The sequence below is a fragment of the Xiphias gladius genome, chromosome 5 (assembly GCF_016859285.1).
Source record: "Xiphias gladius isolate SHS-SW01 ecotype Sanya breed wild chromosome 5, ASM1685928v1, whole genome shotgun sequence".
NCBI lineage: Eukaryota > Metazoa > Chordata > Actinopteri > Istiophoriformes > Xiphiidae > Xiphias > Xiphias gladius.
In genome coordinates this window covers 14943195-14967739 of record NC_053404.1, presented here as the reverse complement: position 1 = coordinate 14967739, position 24545 = coordinate 14943195, and the positions used below count along the sequence as shown (strand labels likewise).

The following is a 24545-nucleotide window of genomic DNA, read 5'->3' as shown; positions in this document are numbered from 1 at the left end:
TGTGACATTAGATGTCTCCATAATAATTGCCACTCTCAATGCCCTACTGTGCCTGTTGCATTCCTTCCCAAAAAACATATTTTATTAACAGACAGTACCCCACTGTGCTACTAAAGGGGGATGTTGAGTCATTTAATATAGTGTTAAATTAGGCTTAAAATACAAATTCCTTCACGATTGTTGAAGAAAAACTGATGACAGCAGAATAACACTAGGAGGCATATTTCATGTAGTAAAGTTAGTCACATTGTGCCCACTGAGAAGCTCTTCACCCATCCATATACCCTGTGACCGGACCCCTGCCTGCTTGTGCATTATGGCCTCACTGTAGTGAAACTATTAAACTTTGAAGGCGCTCACTTTTCCTCCTCCTCTCCCATGGGAAAGCTGCAACATTTCCGTTTCTGCAACCACACTATAAAAAACTGGTGTTGTTTTTCTTTTACTTCCCTTCAAAGTTGGTCACCTGCATTCTTGTGATTCCTCTAAGAAATTTCCTCTTGCAGCTCTTGAAAATATTCAGATATCCAATTTTTTGTATGTTTTAACTGGAGAACTACAGATCTTTAAGATTCAAATTTTTTTTATTTCGGGGAAAAGAATGGACGTAGCCTATAGAATTATAGTCTTTGCACACTTTATGCATTAAGGCATTTTCTCCCTCACTCTGAATAGGTCTGGCCAACCTGGTCACAAACCTTCCAGTCCCAGCTTCTTCTGCTCCACAGAGCCTTAAAGCTTGGATACAGTCCAACCACTGACTCACACACATACATACACATAGACAACCAAAGACACATGGACAGCACCCAGCAGGTTTCAAAGATAAAGACTGGGACAGAGGCACTAGTCTTCCCAGGATTCTCAGAGTGCCCCCTTGTCCACAGAGCCTACTTCACATCCCTCCACCACCTGCATCACTTATCAGCTCCGGCAATACTCAACAGGAACTTATGGAGCCACTCAGCTTCATTAGCTCTGATGTGGACACACAGATATGTAGACACTTGGCTTTGTGTAGAATATAAAGTAATCTAAGTAGTGTTGAGCTGTTTGAGCGGTACATTTTAACAGAATACACCTTTATGCTCAAGCCTGATATCACACAGTTAATTTACTGACAAATTCTGATTTGGTATTACTTGATTTAATAATGCATTTAATTTTTTTTTTTTTGCATTCCTGAGCTGTTGGGTAGTAATAAACTCCAGGTTTATGCTGGTTAAACTATGCTAAGCATGCGTAGAAAAAGAGGGAGAAGAAGAGATACGCAGTTCAGAGGGGAAAGTGAGAACACATGATTGACTGGCTAGAAAAGCCTAAGCTGCTTATCACTATGAAGAGAGTCAATAGAGTCGCAATCACTTTTTAATAAACTTAAAGTAGGCATATTGAAAGACATATTTAAATGGAAGCCATGTGCAGGCTTAATGCACAGTTAACTCGCTCCAGTAAAGTGGGCTGAAGTCGCTTTGCTTAGGACTCTAGTGCATCTTCATCTACACCTGTCTTTAAATGTGTCTTACTCCATCTAATTATCACCAGATAGGAAGAGCAGATGTTTCCCCCAGTGTTTTGTGCAAAGTAAGCAATATCATTTATTTACTGCATTTGCTTGTGCTTTATGTGCCTGTGAGTGTTTTTATGTATGTAAATATCGCAAGTGCATACCTGCTATGTGCACTTTTTTTGAATTTGTTGACACAGAAAACTTGCCAAAACAGATAAGAGATATCTTATCAACAAGCACACGTTTTGAGGGAGGCCTGAGAATTTTCTCTCATTTCATGCAGTTTCTGTTGCGGTAACATTCCGCGGGGTAATGGACTGGTCTGCAGTAAAATATCACATGACCAGAGTTCAGCAGATGATGGCTCTCTTTGTCAAGATAAAACTAGCAGTGTAGGATTTCAGTGGAGTCCCATGGATGGCATCATGCATGATTGGGTTCTGATTAAATTAACTGCATTGAAATATTTTCTAGCCCTGTGAGTTCACTGGTATCTTTAATCCAGGGAGAGAGTTCAGAGCGGATCTCTTCGGGAGATTTTGGTCCTCGGGAGGTTGCAGTGGTCAACCCAGCGTGAGTCAGACAGGGGAGAAGAGGTAGCAAATTCCTCTGCTTTGGCTCCTGGGTGCATGTCTTGCTCCCAGCTGCAGCTGTTCTCAGCACCCCCCCCCACGCCACCATCCTCACTGTTGGCACAGAGACGGTTGTCACGGGAGACCAACAGACATCTGAGCCGGTGGCTAGGTTGACTTCAACCTACTCTAGCCACGAGTTAATGAAGTGTGCACACTGCTGGGGTTTATTGGCAAACGCGTATTTCTGTGCATGCACACACATAATGCATACACAAACACACCGTAGCACTTAGTGTCTCAGTTAATAACTGACAAAGGAAATATTCTAGAGCGTATCTCCTTGTGAAAGATTGGGAAGGCACAAAAACATACAATCTTATTTATCTTTAACATACTGACATTCACAGACACAAGCTGTATAATTTCCTTTTGATCATTGCACAACATGCCTAGAACATGTTCAACAGCAGCCCCTGGTGTGGGGAGAATGCAATGCATCTCAAAAGTAGCAACAACGTGTTTAGTAGAGAGAAGGCAATCGCTGTTTAGTTGCTTTGGATTGATCCAGTGCTGATGTGTGTCAAAGAGGGGTAGTAGACAGACACTGTGTTTGTGCTGATGAGTGGAGCTGGCTAATAAACAGGGCTGTTTGTTTGAGTTGTCCTCTGGCTGTCTTGGAGGGAAGTATCAGAACTAACAGGCCTAGCCTGCCAGCAGCACACGTGCCACTCCCAGTCTGCTTGTTTGCTTTGTTAGTCGTGCAACGGCAGGAGAAAGAAGAAGCGGAAGGAGAGATGAGGGAGACTGAGAAGACAGAGAATGAAATGATTGAACTACAGACACATGAATAGTGACGTTTTCCCAGGATTAAGTATTATTTACCTTAATGAGGGCAGTGGAACAGCCTTGTCTGAAGACTTCCAAAGACTAAGTTAAACTTTATTCAACTTGTAGTCTATAAAGTAGGAGGAGTATTAACTTGCCACTTGAGTTAAGGATCTACAAGTCTCACCGACTCAGGATAAGCAATTCCACTTGGAAGTAACGCAGCAGTAAAATCCATTTGTGTCATTGTGTCCAGCTACAGGAGAGAGCCTTGCCTGAATATGCTGGGAGTCTGCTGTGCGATTAATATGTATTTAATCTTTATTTTGTGTTGTTAAGCTGTCAAATTCTCTGCTGCTCCGTGGCTGTTTTGATATCACACCAACTATCTATACAAACTATCAGCACTGCTACTATTCCCAGCACTGACGCCCACACACACACACACACACACACACACACTAGACCACATGTCTGTAACTCATATCTTTTGGCCAGCTTCCTGTCAGGTTGGCAGCCCTGTCTGTTTATAAGGCTTCACCAGAGCGGAAAGTCTGGACAGGCCTGTATATCTGACCACACACACACACACACACACACACACACACACACACACACACACACACACACACACACACACACACACACACACACATAGTACATATCTGCGCTTAAACATAACGGCACATTGCAATCAGTGTGTGTATGCCTCATTAGGTGAGTGACGTGGGAAAAAGAGATAATGTGCTTAATAATGTGCTGAGTCAAGCTACAAACCTTATCTGACATCTGAAATCACAGTGACTTTTTTAAGCCACTAATAAGATTTTATTTGTCAGCCTCATATGTAAAATTCATATGTGGTGTTCATTTTATTCCTGAAAAAGTGGACAGTTGTGTGATTCAAAGGGAAGGGCAGCAGAAAGGAGACATTTGGGAAACACTGTTACACCACAGCTATCGATGAATGCTCTCACAGCACATACAGGCATTGTGGACTTCACTCTTGAATCAACAGGTCACATAAAGCCACAGACAGAGGATAAAAAAGAGGTTAGTACTTGGTCCCCCTGTAAAAAGAACTCAAATCATGGCAACCCTAGGTGAACTAGCAAATTATGTTAAGTCCTCAGCCAAAAATCTTGGTGTAATTTTTGATCAGGACTTGTGTTTTGAACCCCAGGTAAAGAATGTTGTTCAGTCATGTTTTTATCATTTGAGAAATATGGCCAAGGTTAGGTATTTTATTTCAGCCACAGATCTGGAGAAACTCCTCTATGCTTTATTTCCTCCCACCTCGACTACTGCAACTCCCTATATACCTGTCTAACTCAGAAATCAATCCACCACCTACGCTGCAGCTCGACTCCTAACTCATTCCAAAAAAAATGTTCTCATATCACCCGTCTCTTAGCCTCCTTGCACTGGCTGCCCGTTTGTTCTATGATTCATTTTAAAATTCTCTTAATGACTTTTAAGGCCAGGCATGGGGCTGGCCTCTCCCTATATTTTTGAACTTTTATCCCACTATGAGCCAGGACACAGTGTGAGATACTCAGGTAGTGTGTTGCTAGCCATTCCAAGGTCTAGGATGAAAAAAAAATGAAAACCACCCGTCCACTTTGGAACACCCTGTCAGAGGAGATCAGACTTGCGGACTCAGTTACCTGTTTTATTTCTCTTCTTATGATGCATTTTGATAAAAAAGCTTTCATTGTGTGATGCTTCTTGATAATTCAATTTTGATAATACTTTATATTATTGACTGTTGTGAAGCACTTTACCTGTTTTGAAAAGTGCAATACAAATAAAGTGTTACTATTATTATTGTTGTTGTTATGATTATTGTTATTCACATTATTATTATATAGATCATAGGAAAGAGGTTGAGAGGTGTATCGGCTGCAGGACAAAGAAAATTAATCAAAAAAATCATAAAAAAACAAAAGTACACGCTAATTTTTCAATTATTTGAAAACTCAGTCATATGGACTTCATTAAGTCTGGTAAAGTAAAGAACTAGATCATAACAGCCTGTTGTTCTACCCCTATTGTGACATCCTGACCTGAAACTCATATAATCAACCTCCCAAATCAAAACAAAGCCGCACTCATCCGCAGCCTATTGGAGGAAAGGACCTGGGGGTAAGGTTCACGTTATTCACAAAGGCCTCTGTGATTGGTGGGCTCATAAGTGGACAATTTTCCTTGCCAGTGAGCCTTAGGATAAACTAGAAGTAAAATTCCTCTTTTTATGACAGGTTTCTATTTCTCCCCTTTTCTTTGTGAGGAATCACCTTCACACAAGGCATGTTTTCCCATTGTGTGCAACATTCAAAAGTGTTGACTTGAAAATTGTAGTTTTTATGCCTTGAACAGGCAAAGCGTGAAAAAGATACCCAGATAGGAAGTCACATATTCCCTACATGTGAGTATTAGTGCATGAATGTCTTTGTTTGTGTACATATATGGTGTGTTGTGTAAAAAATGCGGCCAGGCTGCAATGCGGGGGCACTTTCTAACTCCGGTGTCACAAACCTCCACGGAAAGAGCTTATCTTCAGGATCAGCAATTAGTGAGAGGTCGGAGTAGAAATCAGCTTCTTTTTTCTGTGGGCTTTGAACTGGTCACCACCACAGACATGCACATATTAGCCTTCTACTGTAGCTTGGCAGGGTCAGTGTGCAGTACTAGCTTTGGGCAGAAGAAAGTTACGTGATAAGTGAAGGGCATGGAATCGGGGGGGTCTTGGTCTGACATGGGGAGGATGACTGATAGGAAAACAAAAATTCTCTAAGAACAAGATGCAGATGAGTGAGACACCATGCCATCATTGTAATTTTGAATCTTAGATTTTGGACAATAAATGGGACTCGATTATTTCACTTTGCTAACCAACTTATTTAAAGATCTTTTCTCAAAAAATTACATTGTAATACCTATATATTTTCTATGTTCTTTTAAGAGTGTTACCTTTGTAAAACAAGAGTTTACAGCCGCAGCTCTTTGTTGCTTGTACACTACAGAAGTGCTTTGAGCTAACTGCTTACATCTCAACAACGTTCTCACAGTGATGATACTAAGAAGTTGATGTTCAACAGGTATAATGTTAACCATGTTCAGCAGCTTAGTTTAGTGTTGTTAGCATTAGTTTAGTGTTGTTAGCATGCTAACATTTGCTAACATAGTTGAACTAAACATGAAAGTTTGAACCAGCAACCAACCAGCTAGTACAATGAATGTACTAGCAAGTAAAGGCAGTCAGAATTAGCGGCGTACGTTGCAGTGATATGAGCGGTGATGGGTTTGCTTACTGACATATACACTGGGGCACCGTAATGCGAATTCTTTCGCTTACAAAAAATCCATCCCGTCCATCCAATTTTTTTCAAGACCTTTCAAAACTGAAAATGCCAGCCTCAGGGTGTGGCAAGATGAAAAGTCAAAATAATCACAAATGTCATTAAGATTCATTATCTTGGAAAAATTTAAATTGTAATGGAAATCCATCACATAGTTGGTGAGATATTTCAGTCTGGACCAAGGAGGTGGACCAACAGTAGGACCAACATTGTCACCCCTAGCTGCTAGCATGGATAAAAATCTCACATTGGGTCATGATTATTTTACTCCAATGGCAGCTTTTTTTTTCAAAAGATTTTGAGTCTCAGTAATGGTCTAAATACCTTGTTAAAATGGGTATTATTGCAATAGATTAGAAGCTTATTTTACTTTAATTATATTTAAATAAGATAATTTTGTTCACCAGGCTCAGTGAATTAATCGTTTGATATCCTGACTCCAACAACTTTTACATGTATAAAAATACTGTCAGATAGTCAACAGTGGACCAGTTCTGTTTCGTATATCAGAATTCATGGATTCAGGATATTGCTATGTGAGCCCTACTTTTAGTGCACACAACAGGGCTTTGTATCTAACTGCATAGTTATGGGACACTAATAGTAGGGGAGAGTGGGAGTGCACGCAGGGATACATTCCTCCATAAATAAGCAACAACCAGGAAGTAACTGCGAAAGCAGGAGAACCTGGTCCTCATAAGACCTGGGTGTTCATGGGCAAGTGTATATGTTGTCTTTCAAATGAGAGGACCATCATCTACTCAGCACTGGCGGTTGTGAAAGAGTGAGCAACATTCTTGAGCTACTGTAGTAGGACACAATTGCTTGCAGATCCCCTGTGACATTCTGAAAGAAGGAGGTCATTTTTTGGCCTGGAATGCTGACAGTAAAAGTGCAGTGAGGCAGGTTGTTCAGACCACAGGATGTAATTGTTGGTTTGGAGGATGTGCTTGAACTATGAGTTTGGCTTGGCAAAGACTGACCTGTTAGTTGGTTTGGATGATGTATTTGTCCTTGTCAGGACAGAGCGTGTTTGACACAGAAACACTGACACTAACTGTTATGGCTAAAAAAGAATTTATCGACATTTCCTTAGAAATAAGCAGTATTTCAAATTTCAAATCATATTTTAGAGTTTTTGATATAACTGTTGGTATATATTGTGGAATATTTCATGTAACTGTTCAAGAAAAAGGTGCCATAAGCCTGATAGCATCAACTTTTAGGTTTGCTGTGTGTCAAATGTTATTTCCACTGAAACAATTGGAAGTATTTAAGGATAATTGTATGTGTGCCAAATGACTGGACTCTGGGTTTTGAAAAAGTTTATAGCATAGAAAATACAGCTGAAAAATATGGCTCTCAGCAGCAGTCAAAGTTAAATATGTTCCTGTTTCTGGACTCTGTATTTTGCCTGCAGGGGAAAATCTTATAAGAAGAGGAAGCAATTTAAACTGTAGATGAAGCAGTTTACGGTAAAGTTAGTGCACCAAGAAAGTGACTTTTTTTAACAATGTAATGCCTTGAATTGAATGAACACCATAGATAACTGTGTAAAGATTACCAGCATAGCATAAATATAACTTAATTCCACAGTATGATTAAATGACATGACCCTTGTTTATTGGCCTGCTAACTCTCTGCCTATTATGGCTAACTGCTTGAACATGTGAGTGGGTGAAAGCGGACGGAAAGTGGGTGGAAGGAAACTTGTCTCCATATGTTAAACATTATCCATCAGCTGCTGCATTGTGTTTGTTCATGCGCTCACCCAACCACTTTCAATTACATGGCCCACAAACTAGGCCATTGATCCCCTCACATTTTCCTGTTAAGGTACATCAATTTGTGCCGTCTTCCTGCACATTTAGATTGGGTCACCTACATCAGCAGCTGCAAAGAAATGAACTCATGCACAGATGTATCCCTTCCCCCTCCTCCTCCTTAAAAAAAAAAACACACACACATACATCGGCTATAGACACGTACATATTGACATGTTTGCACAATATATGACATGTTTGCTGACTGTCAGGCAAAGAGGACAGCGTTGCTTTTCCTAAACCCTAGAGCAGGAGCAAACAAACTGAAGAGTCTCCCATGCGGTTCCTAATTGGAAAAAATGCTGCCTGCAGGACCTACGCTTGTCTTATTATGTTGTGTTGATCAGATAACTCGATCACATATTAGCTGGCTGCCGTGTGCTGAGCAGTTTGGATGTGGCTCAGAAGTAGGTTATGACACATTTGGATGCATTCTACTGTCTGGCGGCCCCCTCAACAGGGACAGAGAGTTAAACAAGAGACAGCTTGCAGACAAAATCCTGATAAAGAACAGACTGTGTGTATATTTGTGCATATATGTGTGTGTGTCAGTGTCAGACAGTTTGAATGACACCTGTTAGTCTCAGGGTCCAGTTTAAAGAGGAAAGATTGTGTTTCTCATGATTATCTTCTTTTACAATGCTCTGTATACTCTCTGTCTCAAACACACACATTTACATTCAGTCTATGACCACTCCATGTTAACAGAAGAGCTTTTAGCCTAAGAGTGAGGGGCTAGTCGCTCTGTGTCCTGGAATGCAGTTGACTTTCTAAATCCCCACCACTCTATCCCTTGGCTGTGGGGAAGGGCCAATCTCAAGCCCCCTTTTCCACGTGAGCAATGTCTGGAATCTCTAAGCAAGCAGTTAGCTGATTCTCCCAGCCTCACTCTTTCTCCGTCACTGTTTGTGTTGATCCCAAAGTGCAATGGAAGAAGAAATCACGGATGAAGACAAAGACTGTTCACTTGGGAAAGGTAATGAGCTTTCTGACATGCCATCCACAAATGAATTTGGATCCTTTGGAGGTTTGAGTCTATTCTGACTGCTGAGTGTAATTTGGTTGGCAGTGGGGAAACTGTGTTTGGGAGTTAAAAATAGGATTGGAACTACATGAGATGTGCTGCAGCTCTGAACTTGAGCAGGGTGGGGGTTTGGGTTGATAGTGCGGGTGACAGGGCTTGATCATGACAAACCAGCATTTAGTATTTCTCGAGAAATTATTCCTGTTTCTTGTGTTTACTGATCAAGGCAGTTTCAGGTTTTTCTCAAAAGATCTGGAGAAACAAGACAATGAAAGAGTAAAAAACTGTAGACTGAAAGAGAAATTTAGTGGAAAGAAATTTCATTGCACAGGAAAACAAATAGATGTTCAATGACTGCAGCTATTAAGCATTGTTTTTTCCAGTCCTAAGTTAAACTTAGGACCTCTGTCTCAGTCCCAACATGTCCTTGTGAGAAAAACAAGAAATTCCTTTTTCATCTGTGGCTCACAGCATGCTTTCAAGCTTTCAAAGAAGAAAAGAAAAGCCATATTTAACCCCCCTCAAAGTAGAGGCAAATCACTTCAAATGTCCTCCATCAAATGTTCAGGAGCTGAACTCTATAGAAGTCCTTTATTTTCCACCATTAGCCTTTGAAAGGTAGATATTATAAGCTCTACCTGGCTGTAAAAAAGGCTGCAGATCAGCTTGCTTTATTGCTTCTTCCCCTCTGTTTTCACACTCGAGCAACTCTCCTTCTTTACTGCCATCCATATTCTTCTCTTTTCTTCTCTTTTTGCACAGAATCTCATAGGATAGCTCTCAGATTGATGGATTATAATTGTATTCCCCCATACAAGATTCAAGGCAAGATAACAAACTGCGAAGATGTTCATATGCCTAAGGTGGTTGTGTTTACTTTATCTCCATTCTGCTCTGATATCAAAATTCCATCTCTAACACTTTTTATGTTGTTTTCATATGGAATAAAAGGGGAAAATTTGCTGATTGAAGAATAAGGGCAGCACAGGCATTTTGATAAAATGTCCCTTTAATCAAAAACATGCTTAATGTCATGCCACTGTTGTTGTAATGCTGTGAACCCACTTGCAACAACTGGAAAGTGAGACATCCGTGGCATTCAGTGGGAGACAACCATCAAAAATAGAAAAAGACATTCCCTCTTAATATCATTGAGTTAAAATCTAAACATTCAGTTAAATTTATTTCATCTTTTGGTTTCTGTTTAATCTCAAAATTTCTCAAGGCTCTGGATGTATAAACAGATGCTCTGGATATCATTTTCAAGCCTCTCCATTTGCATCTCCCTGCATTAATTGATATCTAAGGCATTTTTAAAAGGAAAGAAGCCTGAACAGCTGTTTCAATTCAGTGTTTTCATCACCAGTATCGTGTCTGTCACATTTATTTTTGGATTTATTGTTAAACTATAAAACAGCTTGAACTGTGCCGACGGCATATCAGATAATGTTTATTTCAGTGTTGCCTCTGGAGAAATTATTAACATCTTATTGCATATGGAGTCAGTTTTCTCTTTTCTCTACTTTGTCATATGAAGTATGTTACAGTAAAAGATAAGAGCTTACAGTCTTAATTTTAAAAGGTCTTAGATGGTTGAATTTGTTCTGAGATGCCCTCTCATGACCTATGGAAGCATGACATATGTGAATGCACTTGTTGTTGATGTCAATACATCAGCAAACCACATGTGTTTTGATCCCTTGTCTGTGTCTCCTCTCTTCCCTCAGAACAAAACAAAAGCAACCTGAAGTTAACCTGTCCGGAGGACGCCGAGCACGTAAGCCGCAGACAGGCCTCCCCAAATGGGACGCCCCCTTCGAGAGGAGACGCCAAAGGCAGCCGAACGGTCCCTCGAAGGCACACATTAGGGGGAGCCCGCAGCTCCCGAGAGATCCTGGCTATGCAGCCGTCAGACATGGACAAGAAGAGGGAGGCCTTCCTGGAGCATCTGAAGCAGAAATACCCCCATCATGCCTCTGCGATTATGGGTCACCAGGAAAGGCTGCGGGAGCAGGTCAGCGGGTTGAGAGAGGCCTTGATGTTGTTGTTTGGTTGGGCTCACATTGCTTAGATGAAATGAATTATATAGATATTGTGTTGTTTATTTTAATTGAAACATTACAGTTAATTGATATTAGTATTAGTAGTACTAATTAATATATTACTAATGGATCTAATGACTAAGTGTAACGTGAAAGGGGTTGCTCGTAGTGACGAACTCACAGAGACTTGTCGCTCAACTCTGCAGATACCCTCAGCTCAATGGAGACTTTTTGGCATCTTTCAGCACATTGTTTTGGTTTTCCAACCCACAAACTCGTGAACTTTGTTTCCAGCAGCAACAGGCAGCTATTATCAGTGAAAAAAGAACAAAAACACCAAACGGCTGACAAAGTTGGTAGAGACCAAAACAGAAATAAAAGGAGAGAGAACATGGATTTGGTAGTTGGCCAGAAACAACTACAAATGAATGCTAATGTTTGGTGCTGGATGTGTAAATAGGCATTTTAACCTGTATGTTAACCATAACAACTTTATAAGATGATAACATGCCACATGTTTTTAACTTGTTCTGTTGTCCCCAAGCGGCCAAAAAATCTATTAATGCAGCTTTAATGTCAATTTGAGACAACCTGTATTTATCACTATATCATTTTTTAGTTCGGTTCAATCTGATGCAACTTTATCTTACATCCGGAAATCCAACTACCATAAGCCACAAATATTTATTAACATGTAAACAATGGGGGAAAAAAGGTACAAGAGCACAGGTTTAGATAAATAACCAGGTTTAAGTATTGACAGTTTTGACAGTATCATATGTGAAGTTGTTGGTGCTAGTGTCCTTTCTGAGAGTTACAGGTATTTTTATTTTACTTTGCAGACTGAGGCAGCAGTGAAACTGCAAAACTATTCCCTCCCTTCTTTTCATCGCAGGTTAAATGTGAAATCTGTTCTATAAATCCGCCTGTCACATTTCCCACCTATAGCTTCTGTAAAACAGTGAGGTGGTGTTTTTGTGAAGCAGTAGAAAACGTGTGAACCACAGTTTGAAGTGTCTATACACTTTAAAGCCTATTTTGATCACCATGACGGGAGTTGCTTATAGCTTGAAAAACTGGTTTGTGTATTCTAGACTGAAGCACAATGTGTAAAGTTTTTTAGAGGTTTTTTAGAGGATTCTACAGATTTATAAAGTCTCCTCATGCCTCAGCTTTTTCAAGTGAAGTTGATGGGGGAGGACGACACAGAGAGAGTCTCGAGGTGGACATTTGATTTACCTGGTCATTGTCTGTTTGCTTGCTCAGGGTCATAGGAGACAAAAGGTAGGGGCAAGCTGGCTTTGTAGCCAAAACAATTGAGGTAATGGTGAGACTGGCACCAAGCCACAGGGGAGCTCCAGGCAATAGTACGAGGCATTGTGCAGGAGAGATTTTGTGTGCTGTTTTCAGACCAGCCCACAAAGCCTGCCAACATGCAAAGTAAACCCTTTTCATGAGGTGCTGTTTCATCTACTCGGCTGATTATGAACTCTGTGAATTTGCATAGTTAATCAGTCATCAGGGATGATAATGTTGTTATTGCAAGCCGATCAACTAGTTTGTGAACTTTTTCTTTACATGTGTTCTTATGTCTATGCATTTTTTTAATCTGTTAATTCAGCCACAAATTCCCAGTCGTAGAGTATATGAAAAATCTGAGTACTTCTGTCGTTGTGCAGCACACAAGGGAAAAGGTACAGAGTTTGTTATGAAATTTTAGGTAGTCAGACAGGTAAGGTCAGCTCCGGACTGGGGTGGAGTCAGAGTTGCCATAGTGACTCATGATGTCACCGCTGGAGGGGCTCAGTTTTCGTGTAGGTGCCTGCTGAGGCGAGCTAGCTCAGAGCTGAATGTGTGTTTGTGTGTGTGTGTGTGTGTGTGTGTGTGTGTGTGTGTGTGTGAGAGAGAGAGAGAGAGAGAGTGTGTGTCGGAGGGCGGTTGTGCACAAGAGGCGATGGACCTGAAGATTGTCTGGAAGCATGGCTCTCTGTACGTGAAGTCCGCAAAGTAATACAGAAAAACTTTTTATACGGACAGGAATAAACTCACGTCGGCAATTTCAACCCGGCTAGAGGCATTAAAGGTAGGATATATCGGAAGATTTGTTGTTCTCCTAGGGTGCCAGTGCAGTCCCACACATTCAAAACAGCAGCGGGAGAGCGCCTGCTTTTTTGCGTGGTTTATTGCGCTCTTGAGCAAAGTAAAATGCGTCGAGGTGGTTTCTGTACTGCAGCAGACACAGTGCACATTAGTCTGTCAGGTGCTGCAAACTTCCAAGGGGCCAAAGCAGAACTTGGCGCCCGAGTTTCATCAGGAAGAAACGGGCGACGAAGTCTTGAAGCGCAACTGGTCTCTGCATTTTCAGGGTTGTTAAGTTAGACGGGCGCCGTGAGGTCGTCAGTTGTGAATCATCCAGAAGGTACAATCACCTGCTGCTCCCGGGAGATTTTAACGAGAATTGCCAAGCAAATTATCTGTTTTGAACGGAAGTAAGGGTTACATCATAACAACATGCTGTATCTTGCAAGATATTGAAGGCGGTGGTGATTATGGAGACGATATAGCCAGTAATACTGCGCGTTTTAGCAGTGGCATGATGTTAGTGTTAATTCATTAATTAAAGATCCGGGCTGACTTTTACAGTCTGCATCTGTCAAACTGAACCCTCGGTGGTCTGTCATGTGTAACTTGCCTCATGTTGTTTGGACCATTTTTATGGTTCATTTGCACCGTCTAATTCCAGGCATGCGCTGTACGTTTTCTGTGGACTCATTTCATTGGACTCAAGAGGTGGGCTTGTTTCTGGGATTAGACTGGCCGTGGTGTTTCCAAGATTACAGGATTTTTTCCTGTACCACATATTTTGTATGTGTTTACAAGACCATCTCCGTGCCCGTTATACACATGTTGTGACAGGGTTATAAGAAGCTACAGGAGGATTGTTTTTTTTCTTTTGTTTTAGTGTGAACTTGTATAGAAAAATATGTTTATGGTCATTCCAGGGTTATAGAGGATTTAGTTTGGAATTTACTGTCCTTACTAGCTGGGGGTTAGCTGGCAGTGCTTTCATACTGGTAGAGTTAATGTTAAAAAAAATGAAGTTTTATTCCAGTTTTCTAATTATAAAAATACCTTTGAAGTTCTTCCCTTAGCTGCCGCAACACTGAAATGTGACAAGAGAGATACAGTGATCTTTCAGTGTTGATAGTCAACTTATAAGACAAGACACTTAAATTGACTTTGGTATGAAACTCCTCATATGTTATTCAGACGTATGGGGTGAGATTTGAGTGGTGATGGCTCTGGAATTTATCATGTCAATGAAGAAAATACGTGATGCTGTCACAAAACAGACTGATTTGAGCATGAATTTCTGGCAAAGTAAAGCAGCGCTGAAAATCTAAGTCAGGATGTCGAGGGATGCATTGATTCCCTGCCAATATAAACAGCAGAAAAAAAATAACACATTTACTGAAATGTTTGTCATTTGGTTTCCCGAGGAATTCTTCTGCCTTGAGAAAAAACAGCAAGAAAAACAAGTTACCTTTGCTCACAGCTTGCCTGTGAAATAAGAACTAGATTGTGTGGGAGAGAGTAAAACTCCAACCACACAGGACAGGCAACATTATTGGCAACAATGCAAGCTTTAGAGGTGAGACAAAACATGTCTCTGGAGGTTTGAGTTACAATAGGCGGAGATTTATCAAGGTCAAGCGAAGGTTGGGAAGCAGTCTGAAAAGTGACTCCTCTCCACCCAGCATGGCCTCACAAACACACTCGCACGCAGACACGCTAACTGACCTATTCTTATATAAGGTAGCCCTTGATTCTCTCCCTGTGTGATCCTTAAACCCACAACAAAAGCGAGTGGTTTAATTTCCTCCTCTCCTCATCAGGCCTGCAAAGACCTGGATCCCACCCAAGGGAGATGAGATAACATCCCACTGGCCTGACCGCCACCCATCCTCTCACCCCTATGTTTCTCTCTCTCTGCCCAGGGGCTTTGACGAGCACAAGCTGAACCGCTTGACCGATCACATACACACTCACCGAATTCCCTCCTTCCGCCTCTGTGTCAGTGTGTCTGCGTGTGATGAGCTGTGACTTGCCAGGGTGAGCGGTTTCTCTACAGGTTTGAGCCGCCATGTTAGGACAGCTGTCCGCAGCTGTGGGCACAAGACAGACAGACAGGCCTGTCACGTCCAAACTGTGATAATCCATTGTCTGATGAGAGCACAGATTATGGTAACCGTGTGAGTGTCAAGATGGGTAAATTGTTTCCAGTGCAATTTTTAGTGCTCATAGTGTAATTGTCTTGTAATACATCAAATATTGTTTTTAGTGCTGGCAGTGTGTCATGATACTATTATGAATTAAGTTATGATTTCCACCCCTGTAAGTATGTAACTTTATTTATTTGGAATAATATTTTGCATACAGACAGACAGATAAACAAAGCCATGGATTTAGTGTGTGTTTTGGTGTGCAGGAACAACGTCTGACAACATGTGAAAGCAAAGGGGCTGTTTATAGCTGATGTTATGAAAAGTCTCAAAATGTTTCTGGATGATGCGCAGATGACATTTACTGCTTGATTCATCAAAGCCAAACTTTACCAACGTGATTTTGCTTTCCAAGTCAGAGCTTTATTACAAAGTTGAAAAGCTATAAGGAAAATGTACATATGATGATGATAGTAAGCATTTTTATATATATATATATTTTTTTTTGTGAAATAGATTTAAGTGATTTACAAAAAAAAGACATGGCTGTCTTGATAAATATATCCCCTGAGAGGAGGGCAAGAGAAAAACCCTTAATGAGGAGCACAAAGTGGAGGAAGCCTTGGAAAAGGATCACACGAGAAGAGATCCTTTTTCAGGACCAGTACTTTGCCAGCATGTCAAAAGCAGAGCAGTAATATAAATTAAGCATGGAAAAATGCTGCATTTAAGTACAACATCAACATCAATAAAATGCCAGCATGCAGGATATCTGCACCCTCCGACCAATTCATGTTGAACAAAGCCACATTAATACTGCCCATTTGTCATTATAGATAGTAAATGTACTGTAACTCTCCCTCTGAGTCTTTTTGAGGTATTGCAACATTTGGCCTGTTCCCCATATCTCTCTGTGGGCTCCTGGCTCTGCTACTCTTTTGCTCCTCAGATCCAAGGTCAGCTAGATAACACTGGCATTCGAGCATGCATGAACTCCCTGCAAGAAATCTGACCATGATCAGAGAAAAAAAGATTAACAGGGAGGAAGTTCTGGGGGAGTAATGTTCCCGTTATTACCTAAACTTCAGAGTGAAAGGGATCATTCATTGTCCTCCACTGCTGGCACAGTATCCCTGCAATGATTTAGGGTATCACAAGAGCAGAGATGAATTACCAAGCATGCATGCAGATATTGCATACTAAAACAATTATAACCCCAGAGTGTATTTTCACGAAACACCTATTTTTTGTACCTAGTAATGCATGTTGTGCCTGAAATCACACAATCAGGTACTGTATGCAGCAGGTCTGCAGCAAAACATCTGTTTTTAATCATCAAACCCCCTCCACTGACCATCAGGAGTTGAGGCTGGGCTGTTTTTAATACCATCTGCCACCTCTGCATGAAGTGACACTTTGAGAGCTACGTCCAGTAAAACAAACAAGAACCATAAGGTTAATTACAGGCATGCGCTGACCTGCCATTTAACAAGGGTTATGTGGCGGGGGTTTGGGTTTTAGGGGTGCAGCACCACAACTGAGAAGACAAGTGGCCTGTGGAGTGGCGCCAAGGCTGTGTCTAATCCCGGGTGTCGTGGAGGGGGTTAAGCCGCTCTGACAGAAGGTCCTGATGGACCTGTCTCTGATCACCACTGATAATGACTCAAGCCAGACGGCATTTTACAAAGTCTCAAATGCAGTGCCGGTGTGTTAATCAGACCAGCTAATCAGGTCTGAGCTCTTTTCAGTGCACTCTTCTGCAGCAAAACAGTGCTTTATCAGCCCAGGCTTAAATTAACAACAGCAGTTGGAGTTGTCTTCAGTTATATTGTTGTTCCTCTGCCTTAACAGGCAGGTAGTCGTTATGAAGATCCTAAAGAGTTCAGATTTTCCTGATTTGCAGAGAATGAAGGTGAATATGTTTGGGACCTTTTGAACCTCATGCCCTTACATTCCAATGGGTACAATTAAGACCATTTGTCAATACAGCAGTTGCAGCTTGAGGAGCTTAATCTGAGGACCATTCCTTGACTTCAGTTTGTCGTCTCTCAAAACTACTGATCGACTGCTAGACTTAACAAATACAGAGAAGGCAAAAAAGCACAGGTAATTAAAGTTTTCAACGGGGAACAAATTTAACTCAGAATTATGTAGTCAGCTATCATATGATGTGCACTGTAATAATTAGTTTCCCGTTTGAAATTCCTTGTCTTGTCATGTCTTGCCAGACATGTCTTTTCTGGTTATGACAGCCCAAAGACTAGAAGCACAGAATCTCTAGATCTTTCTTGTGAGCCTATACTGAACATATGCAATGTCAAATTTGCATATCCATGTGTTCTGGCAAGAATTTCATGACGGAAAGGAACCGTGTAACAATACTATTGGCTGTTGTTGTTGCTAATGTAGAGCTGTTTTGCGCTAAAGCAGCACAATGTACAGTGGTGGTGGTAAAAATGAAGTTGGTGTTTTCATTCATTAATATTTTGGCCAAAAATGATGTATAGTTGTGTATAGATGTATAGATGAGAAGTGTGGGAAAAAAAGTGAGTATTTACATAGACTGCCAATTAATAACATGACAGATAAATTAGTTTCACTCTCAAGTACTGAATAGACCGCAGGCTCTCCACTCCCAAATATCACATCTTTACCAGCTAAACTTGAACCTGTTTGGTTGGTCCTTTTATATTTATTTGTATATTTGTTTACTTGAAGGAAGCACTAGGCAACAGGCATGTTGGTATCAATTTCCATGCTTTGTTGGCGCTTTTGATCCATTTTTGTCAGCAAGATGTTTTGCCAGTCATTAAACTAGATTTACCAACTAAGTTACATGATTAGTAGCTAAGTGAAAGGACAAAAGATGTTGTCATCTTCACCGTGTATTTGTGTTGCTGATGTTAAACATGCCCTGTTTTCAGTCTCGAGCCAGATACAAGTTTGAAAATCTTTCATATTTATGGATTACCATTACTGGTACCACTGTTAATATTTTTGATATATTAGCAAGACATTCCAAGTTTTATGACCTCCAGAACCAAATAGGGAGCCGGCAAGAGGGGTGTTTCCCCTTGTTTTCTCTATCTGTACCTGTGCTTTGCAAATCTTTGCATGCATCCTGACATCTGGATTCCACTTTGGGCCAAAGGAATGAATCTAACTTCAAAAGGAAAATCAGAGACAGAAGAACACCCGAATGATTTCACCACTGAGATGACCAACTCCAAGCATCTGGCTCAAAACTTTTTTTGATCTTCTGTGCTTTATTTCCAGTCGGCCATTCTCAGTAGAGATACAGGGATAGAGTATGGATGTGGGATAGAAAAAAAGCATGGCAGCCACTTGGCATAAAGTTAGCAGCATTTCTGTTCTAAATGTTTAAAATGCATTTTCAAGCGATAGACTGCAGGTGTTTCTTTTACTAAACAAGGTGATGTAGATGATAGAGAACACCTGGATTATGAGTAAGTGTACAGTGGGAAAGTATATATTTCAGGCATCAGCAGTTTATGGAATCAGTCATAAATAAGACTATTTGACAGAAATGGAGCATGTGCTGCAGTTTATCATAGCACCTCCTCCTCAGGTTGACACGCTAATCTACCTCAACTACAAATACAAGTATTCGCATAATATCCACGCAACTCATCTCTTGCTCTGTTATGTTTAGTTTGCTATTTAACACTTTGCAGTTGGTGTAAACATGGTATAGAACAAAACAAGTCAGTCATGGGCCTGAAGCTCTGTGCTGGGAAAACGTGGTGATTTGGCACCTTCGGCGTCAATGGGTGCCGTTGTCTAATGACAGTGAGAATTGGAGTTTCACGACTTATCACATATGGTTGAGCGAGTCATCTAGAGCTGAGAGGTCAGGACTGTGTGTGTGTGTGTGTGTGTGTGTATTTATGTATCTGAGCAGTGTTTCTCAGTGTGTTTCTCAGAGTTCAAAAACAGGCCACCTGGGTCAGAAATGGATAATGAGGAAAATACATGCTACTTCCGGGCAGAGAGAGGAAAAAACGATGGCCAGTAATAAATAAAAAAAAAAAGGATGAAAATAAGCACAGAAAATAGTCATAATTTAACTTTAAGGTTTAAAGTAAACTGTAGCTGTGTTGTGGATCATGTTATCAGGAAATGCAGAAATACTGGATAAGTTCTGTGAAGATTAAAGAAAACCTCAGTTCATCACTGATTTTCTGACTCTTTTTCTACAGACACAAACACACAGAGAAACTCTCCTGGGAGAGTGGGTATAATAAATCTTAGGCTCGGTGGAAGAACGCATGTGGTCCTCGGTGACTTGTTAATTAGGCATGAATAGCAAAGCCATTATCAGGGTTGGTTTAATAAGACAAAAAGTAGAGTTGACACTTGACAAAATACTGTGATTTAAAACCAGCAACAATTTCCCGTTCATTGTAAAAGAAAAAAAGGTGCAAAAATTTAGTTCAGCTTTGGCACTACTAGAATTATGCCCCTTAAATTGCATTAGATTATGTGTGAGTTTATATGTGTGACATCATGTAGAGGATGTAGGAGTCTGATTCCTCCAGAGAGAAGAAAGCCCTCTTTGTCTCCGTGACCACAGGCTCGGAGCCATACACACATCCACACGTTCTCAGATATACACCAAGAGAGGTTCAAATTAGACCTGGAAGGTCCTGTATTTTACCAGAGAGACGCTCTCTTGAGACAGACCAGGTTCATGCGAGGATATGTCAAATAAATGGGCTATCCAACATGTGAGCATGGCTTTGTCTGCTATGTGTACACGGATGGATGCACTCTCTGTGTTTCACTATGGAGGGACCCTGTGTGGTTATGTGTGTGTGATGTAATCAGACATTTATTGCATTGTTCTGGGATTCTGTAAGTGTTCAGAGCTGTAAAAAAGTGTCTTGCTGTTGATGAAGTGATATCAAAGAGCAAGTCTGGACAGATCATGGCTCTGCAGCCCCGTCAGCAAATAGTTTGCATGTATTTGTTTGGTAAGAGAGACAGTGAGCGATTGAGAGGGAAGGAAAATACAAAGACTTCATGTGTGTGCATTCATAGGTGTACGCAAATCATTGCATGCAAGAATAGTAAATGATCTGCGAGTCTTGGTGTAAGTCTGGACCTGTACTCTTATGTAACACCTTGAGTTGACTGCATGGCTGAACCCACAACACAGCACCTTGTCAATAAAACTGTATACTTAACTAAAAATAGACTTGATGATAATGATTCTAACATTCATTATTGTAAAATTGGCCCAGAAACTAATCTAGGCATATTACAGAATGGAGACTGTGCATACGCTTGTATTGGTATTTAAATGTGTATGTGTCCATCCACTGGGTGTGTGTTTTCTACAGGATGAGAGCCTGCTGAGTATACAGTATGTTGTATAGGGTCTCAGGATCCCCGAGGGTAGATCAGTGTCTTATCTCCTTGGGACATCTCCCAGTCTTCAGCCACAGCCTCTTGGGGATTAACGTTGCTGCTGTTTTAAGATAAAATGTATTTTTTTAGTGCAGAGTTGAAACTTTATGGAGTTTTAAAGCTGTTGCAGGGATCATATTTTCTACCCATAAACTACTAGAATAGTAAGAAATACTCCAATTGAATGTCATGATTTGTGCACTCTTTAACACATCTCTGTCTCACACAATACTGCAAAACACAGACATACAAACAATGACTTTCCGCTGCTGTCCGCCGGGTGTGGATTGTGTGCGTTTGTCTTGTGCTGTTTGATCGTCAGGGATTTTGGGCGGTCTGTGCATTGGATGGGGGGGCATCCGTTATGAGATCGAGCAAAAAGGGAAGGGAGCAGGACAGGGTAGCTGTACAGAGCAAATGCTACAAGGGCTGAAATAACAGTGGAGGAAGAGACTGTGTTGCCCTTAGACCAGGGAGTTCCCAGTGTCACATGGACGTTACTGCTGGAAGGAGATTGCCACAGGTCTAATATGGTAAATCTGCTTTTCAAGATAATTTGCTACATGATTGTTGCTTAATTTGTGTGTTTAGTTTCGACTGCACATGACATAAATTTTCTTTCCTACATCCTAAAGCTTTTAAACCTGGCGTGGCAAAACTTGCTCAAGACAATTTTCTCTACTTCATAAACTCCCATTTGCTGATTATATCTGATGGCTACACAAAGTGGATCTCTGTAACCTCGTTCATTCAGAGAAGGGGGTGATGTCTGCTGGCGGTAACTGTGACTAGCTCATGTATGTGTGAGCGGATGAAATCAATTGGATGGTATGGCTCAGTTGTTCCAAATATCACAAGTGCAAAAGAGATTGTCCTTTTACCTCCATCCTGTACAGTGTCAGCAGACACAGTGTTGTTTTTCACATGATTATGCACTTCATTTGCACTCTGAATGAGAGATCTGCTTGATTATATTTTACTTGCCGATGTAATATTTTATTAATGAGCTGGTAACAGTTTTTGTTTTGCCTGTAAATGTCTGGCATGATCTTTTGATTAGAAACGTGTGGATAGCGGGTCTTGAGCTGCCACAACTTCTGCACACAGCTTCACCTTAAACATCAGCTTTTAACTGTGGATACTATAAAGTCATCTCCTTTTAACACACCAATTAACAAGCAAGGCCATCTCTGAAAGGTCATCTGGGGATTTGGATGAAGGGATTAGAAGAGGAATGCATCAGAGGAGGGAGCGAGAGAGGGATGTGGTCACAATGAATGGGAATGGATGACTAGGGGATTTCAGTATAATGTCATTAAGGCTAGGGGAGACAAAGGATGATGGTCTGTCCACAGACAGCATACGGACAGAGTGCTGACTGGTTGATTGACAGGGGCTTTGTGCTTCAGAGTTTTGTAGAACTGCAGTGGCACTGGGTTTTAAACTCGCACAGGTGTTTTTAATGGACTCTTGTAGTTTTGTGCTTGCTTTGTTGAACTTTTGTGACGCATTTTAATGTGTACATTTAATGCATGTTGATCTGTTATGAGGGAGCGAGGACAGTACTGATTCAGTGTTTTGCTCAAGGACACTAAAGGCATCTCATTCAACTCTGCTGCTCAAAACATTAATTCTGCCAGACTCAATGCTCTGAGTGGAATGATGTGTCAGAATGAGACAAGTTTAAGTAAGGGGTTAACTGTCTGTAGAGCCACTCTCTTCTGTATATGTGTTTGCCATACTGATCAGACCAGGTAATTACAGTTAGCTCTATTTCTGCTCCCCAGAGCCCTGGCCAAATTAGCATCTTAAGTGGAAAGCCGTGCTCCGTGTTCAAAACCACACAAGTTTCCACCTCCACTCTCATGAGTACCTTCTGTCAAGTCTGAAAAGACAATATAGAATAAGTGAATTAAAATTTTTTTCTCTGGTTACCTGTGTGTGCGTGTGTTACCTCACACAGGTAACATAAAAAGTTTATCGTTTGTCACTGATTTTCCAAATTTTGCAGCCAAAAGGTGAAAAAGAACAACATGATTGCAGAAATATCAGGAGAATGCCCTCTTTTTTTTTTTTTCTTTTTAAAGTTGAAGCCAAGCTATGTTATGAAAAAGCAATTATAACCCCAACTTGTAGAAGAAAATAGGCAACAATCAGTAAGCTTTGTGAAGGCTGGCAGCAGGTGTGACGCTCTTGCAGCTTTCAAAGCTATGTCTATACTTTTCTACAGTTAAATCTCCGTGAGGTACAGGCTTCTGATGGGAGCTGCAATTTACCTTACTTTACTTTACTTCAATTGCTCAGCTCTGCATGTCAACCTGTCTGTCAGGAGCTAAGACAGGAGCCGCATGATATAACATATTCTGCTCTGCTTTGTGAAATCTTTGTGCAAAAAATAGCTCTGTAATATTCATGACAGGTGACAGGTAACAATGACAAGCACCCATACTGTACATGCGTGCTCAGGATGCGCAGCTATATATTAAGAAGTGAAATGCTGACATTGTAAGAGAATGCAGTATAGTGATTATTACATATACCTGCACTGACCTATAAAATTTGAATTTGTTACAGTGTAGGAATGCAGACACACACAAACACAAACCTGAGCTTTCTTTCTGATGACAGCATACTGTTTGTCAGACCACTGTTGCATAAATGTTTTCAGGATGTCCTGGGTTCAGGTCAGATTTTCTGGAACAATGGCCTGACTAACCCGTGCACACACACTGTCTCTCTTTGTATCCCTCTTTCTCTCTCTATTTCAAACACACACGCAACACACAGACAGCACACATTTGAACTACTTTCATCTTATATTTTCTACGCAAGCATGGTTGTTTGCCTAATCATTGCTTGTTCACATTACATTAAACTTGACATCAGTGTCATCTAAAGCTCCTGCAAGCTATGTTCAAGACAATTAGAAATCTTAAGATACATAGTGTGGTGTGTTTGCGAGTAAGCGCCTGTTGGCCTGAGGAAACGGTTTGCTGCAACAGAGCAGTTTGCATTCTTAAGCTACACAACATGAGCATTTAGATGAAACAAATTCCCTTGAGTTATTTCTAGACCTGTTCTAACATTCTGGAATCATGGTGAGTATTTGACACGGGTCAAATAATAAAAACCCACAGACGTTGACTGCAACACTTCACAGACAACCGACAATCACTGTAGTAGACATTTTCTGTTTTCTTGTACACTTTCAAGTTCTATTTTCTAGACATACGCCGACCCAAGGGGCTCTTTACATCACTTTATAACTTGTGATATTCCTGTGTGTAAGTTAATGTAAGTGTCGTAGTTTCACATTCATCACACAGTAGCTGTCAGAGCAAATGTGGGGTACAGAGGGAGCCGCTTCTGAAAAAGCAGAATCACAGGCTATATGGTTTTGACTGGGAAATCACTGTGGAATGTACTGTATGTGTGAGCGGGCTGCAGCAGGTTTTACGGTGCTAATCAGCGGCTGACCTGCGGTTTTCACATCTGGACCCTAAAGCGGGAAGTGGTTAGGGACAGGAAGTAGCTTTTGATGGAAGGCATTTCAGCACTTTCAACTGAGCTGCATTCAGAATGATGATCTCTGCGTGCATGCATGACAAAGAGGGAGGGAGAAAGTTCATCTGAATGAAACTGTTGACCTTTGGAGGGGACACCTCATTTGTCATATGTGGACTGGTGTGGAGTGGTTCAACTTAATTACCCCTTTCCATCGGGAGGCAGAA

The 24545-nt window shown here is 41.0% G+C and overlaps 1 protein-coding gene across 15 annotated transcripts in view; it reads left to right on the top strand.

Moving 5' to 3' along the window:
- Positions 1-24545, top strand: part of si:ch211-285f17.1 (sickle tail protein homolog) — a 108059-nt gene that overhangs the window by 53086 nt on the left and 30428 nt on the right. For 9 of the 15 annotated variants that reach the window (XM_040126431.1, XM_040126436.1, XM_040126428.1 and 6 more), the window contains exons 2-3: positions 9019-9071; positions 10847-11133. The exons of 1 other annotated variant lie outside the window; for it this stretch is intronic. In XM_040126431.1, coding sequence (XP_039982365.1) covers positions 9019-9071; positions 10847-11133 — 340 coding nt within the window. Of the gene's footprint in view, positions 1-9018; positions 9072-10846; positions 11134-13092; positions 13245-21237; positions 21348-24545 lie in introns of those variants that run through there. 5 more of the 15 variants (XM_040126430.1, XM_040126429.1, XM_040126435.1 and 2 more) reach the window with 3 other exon arrangements.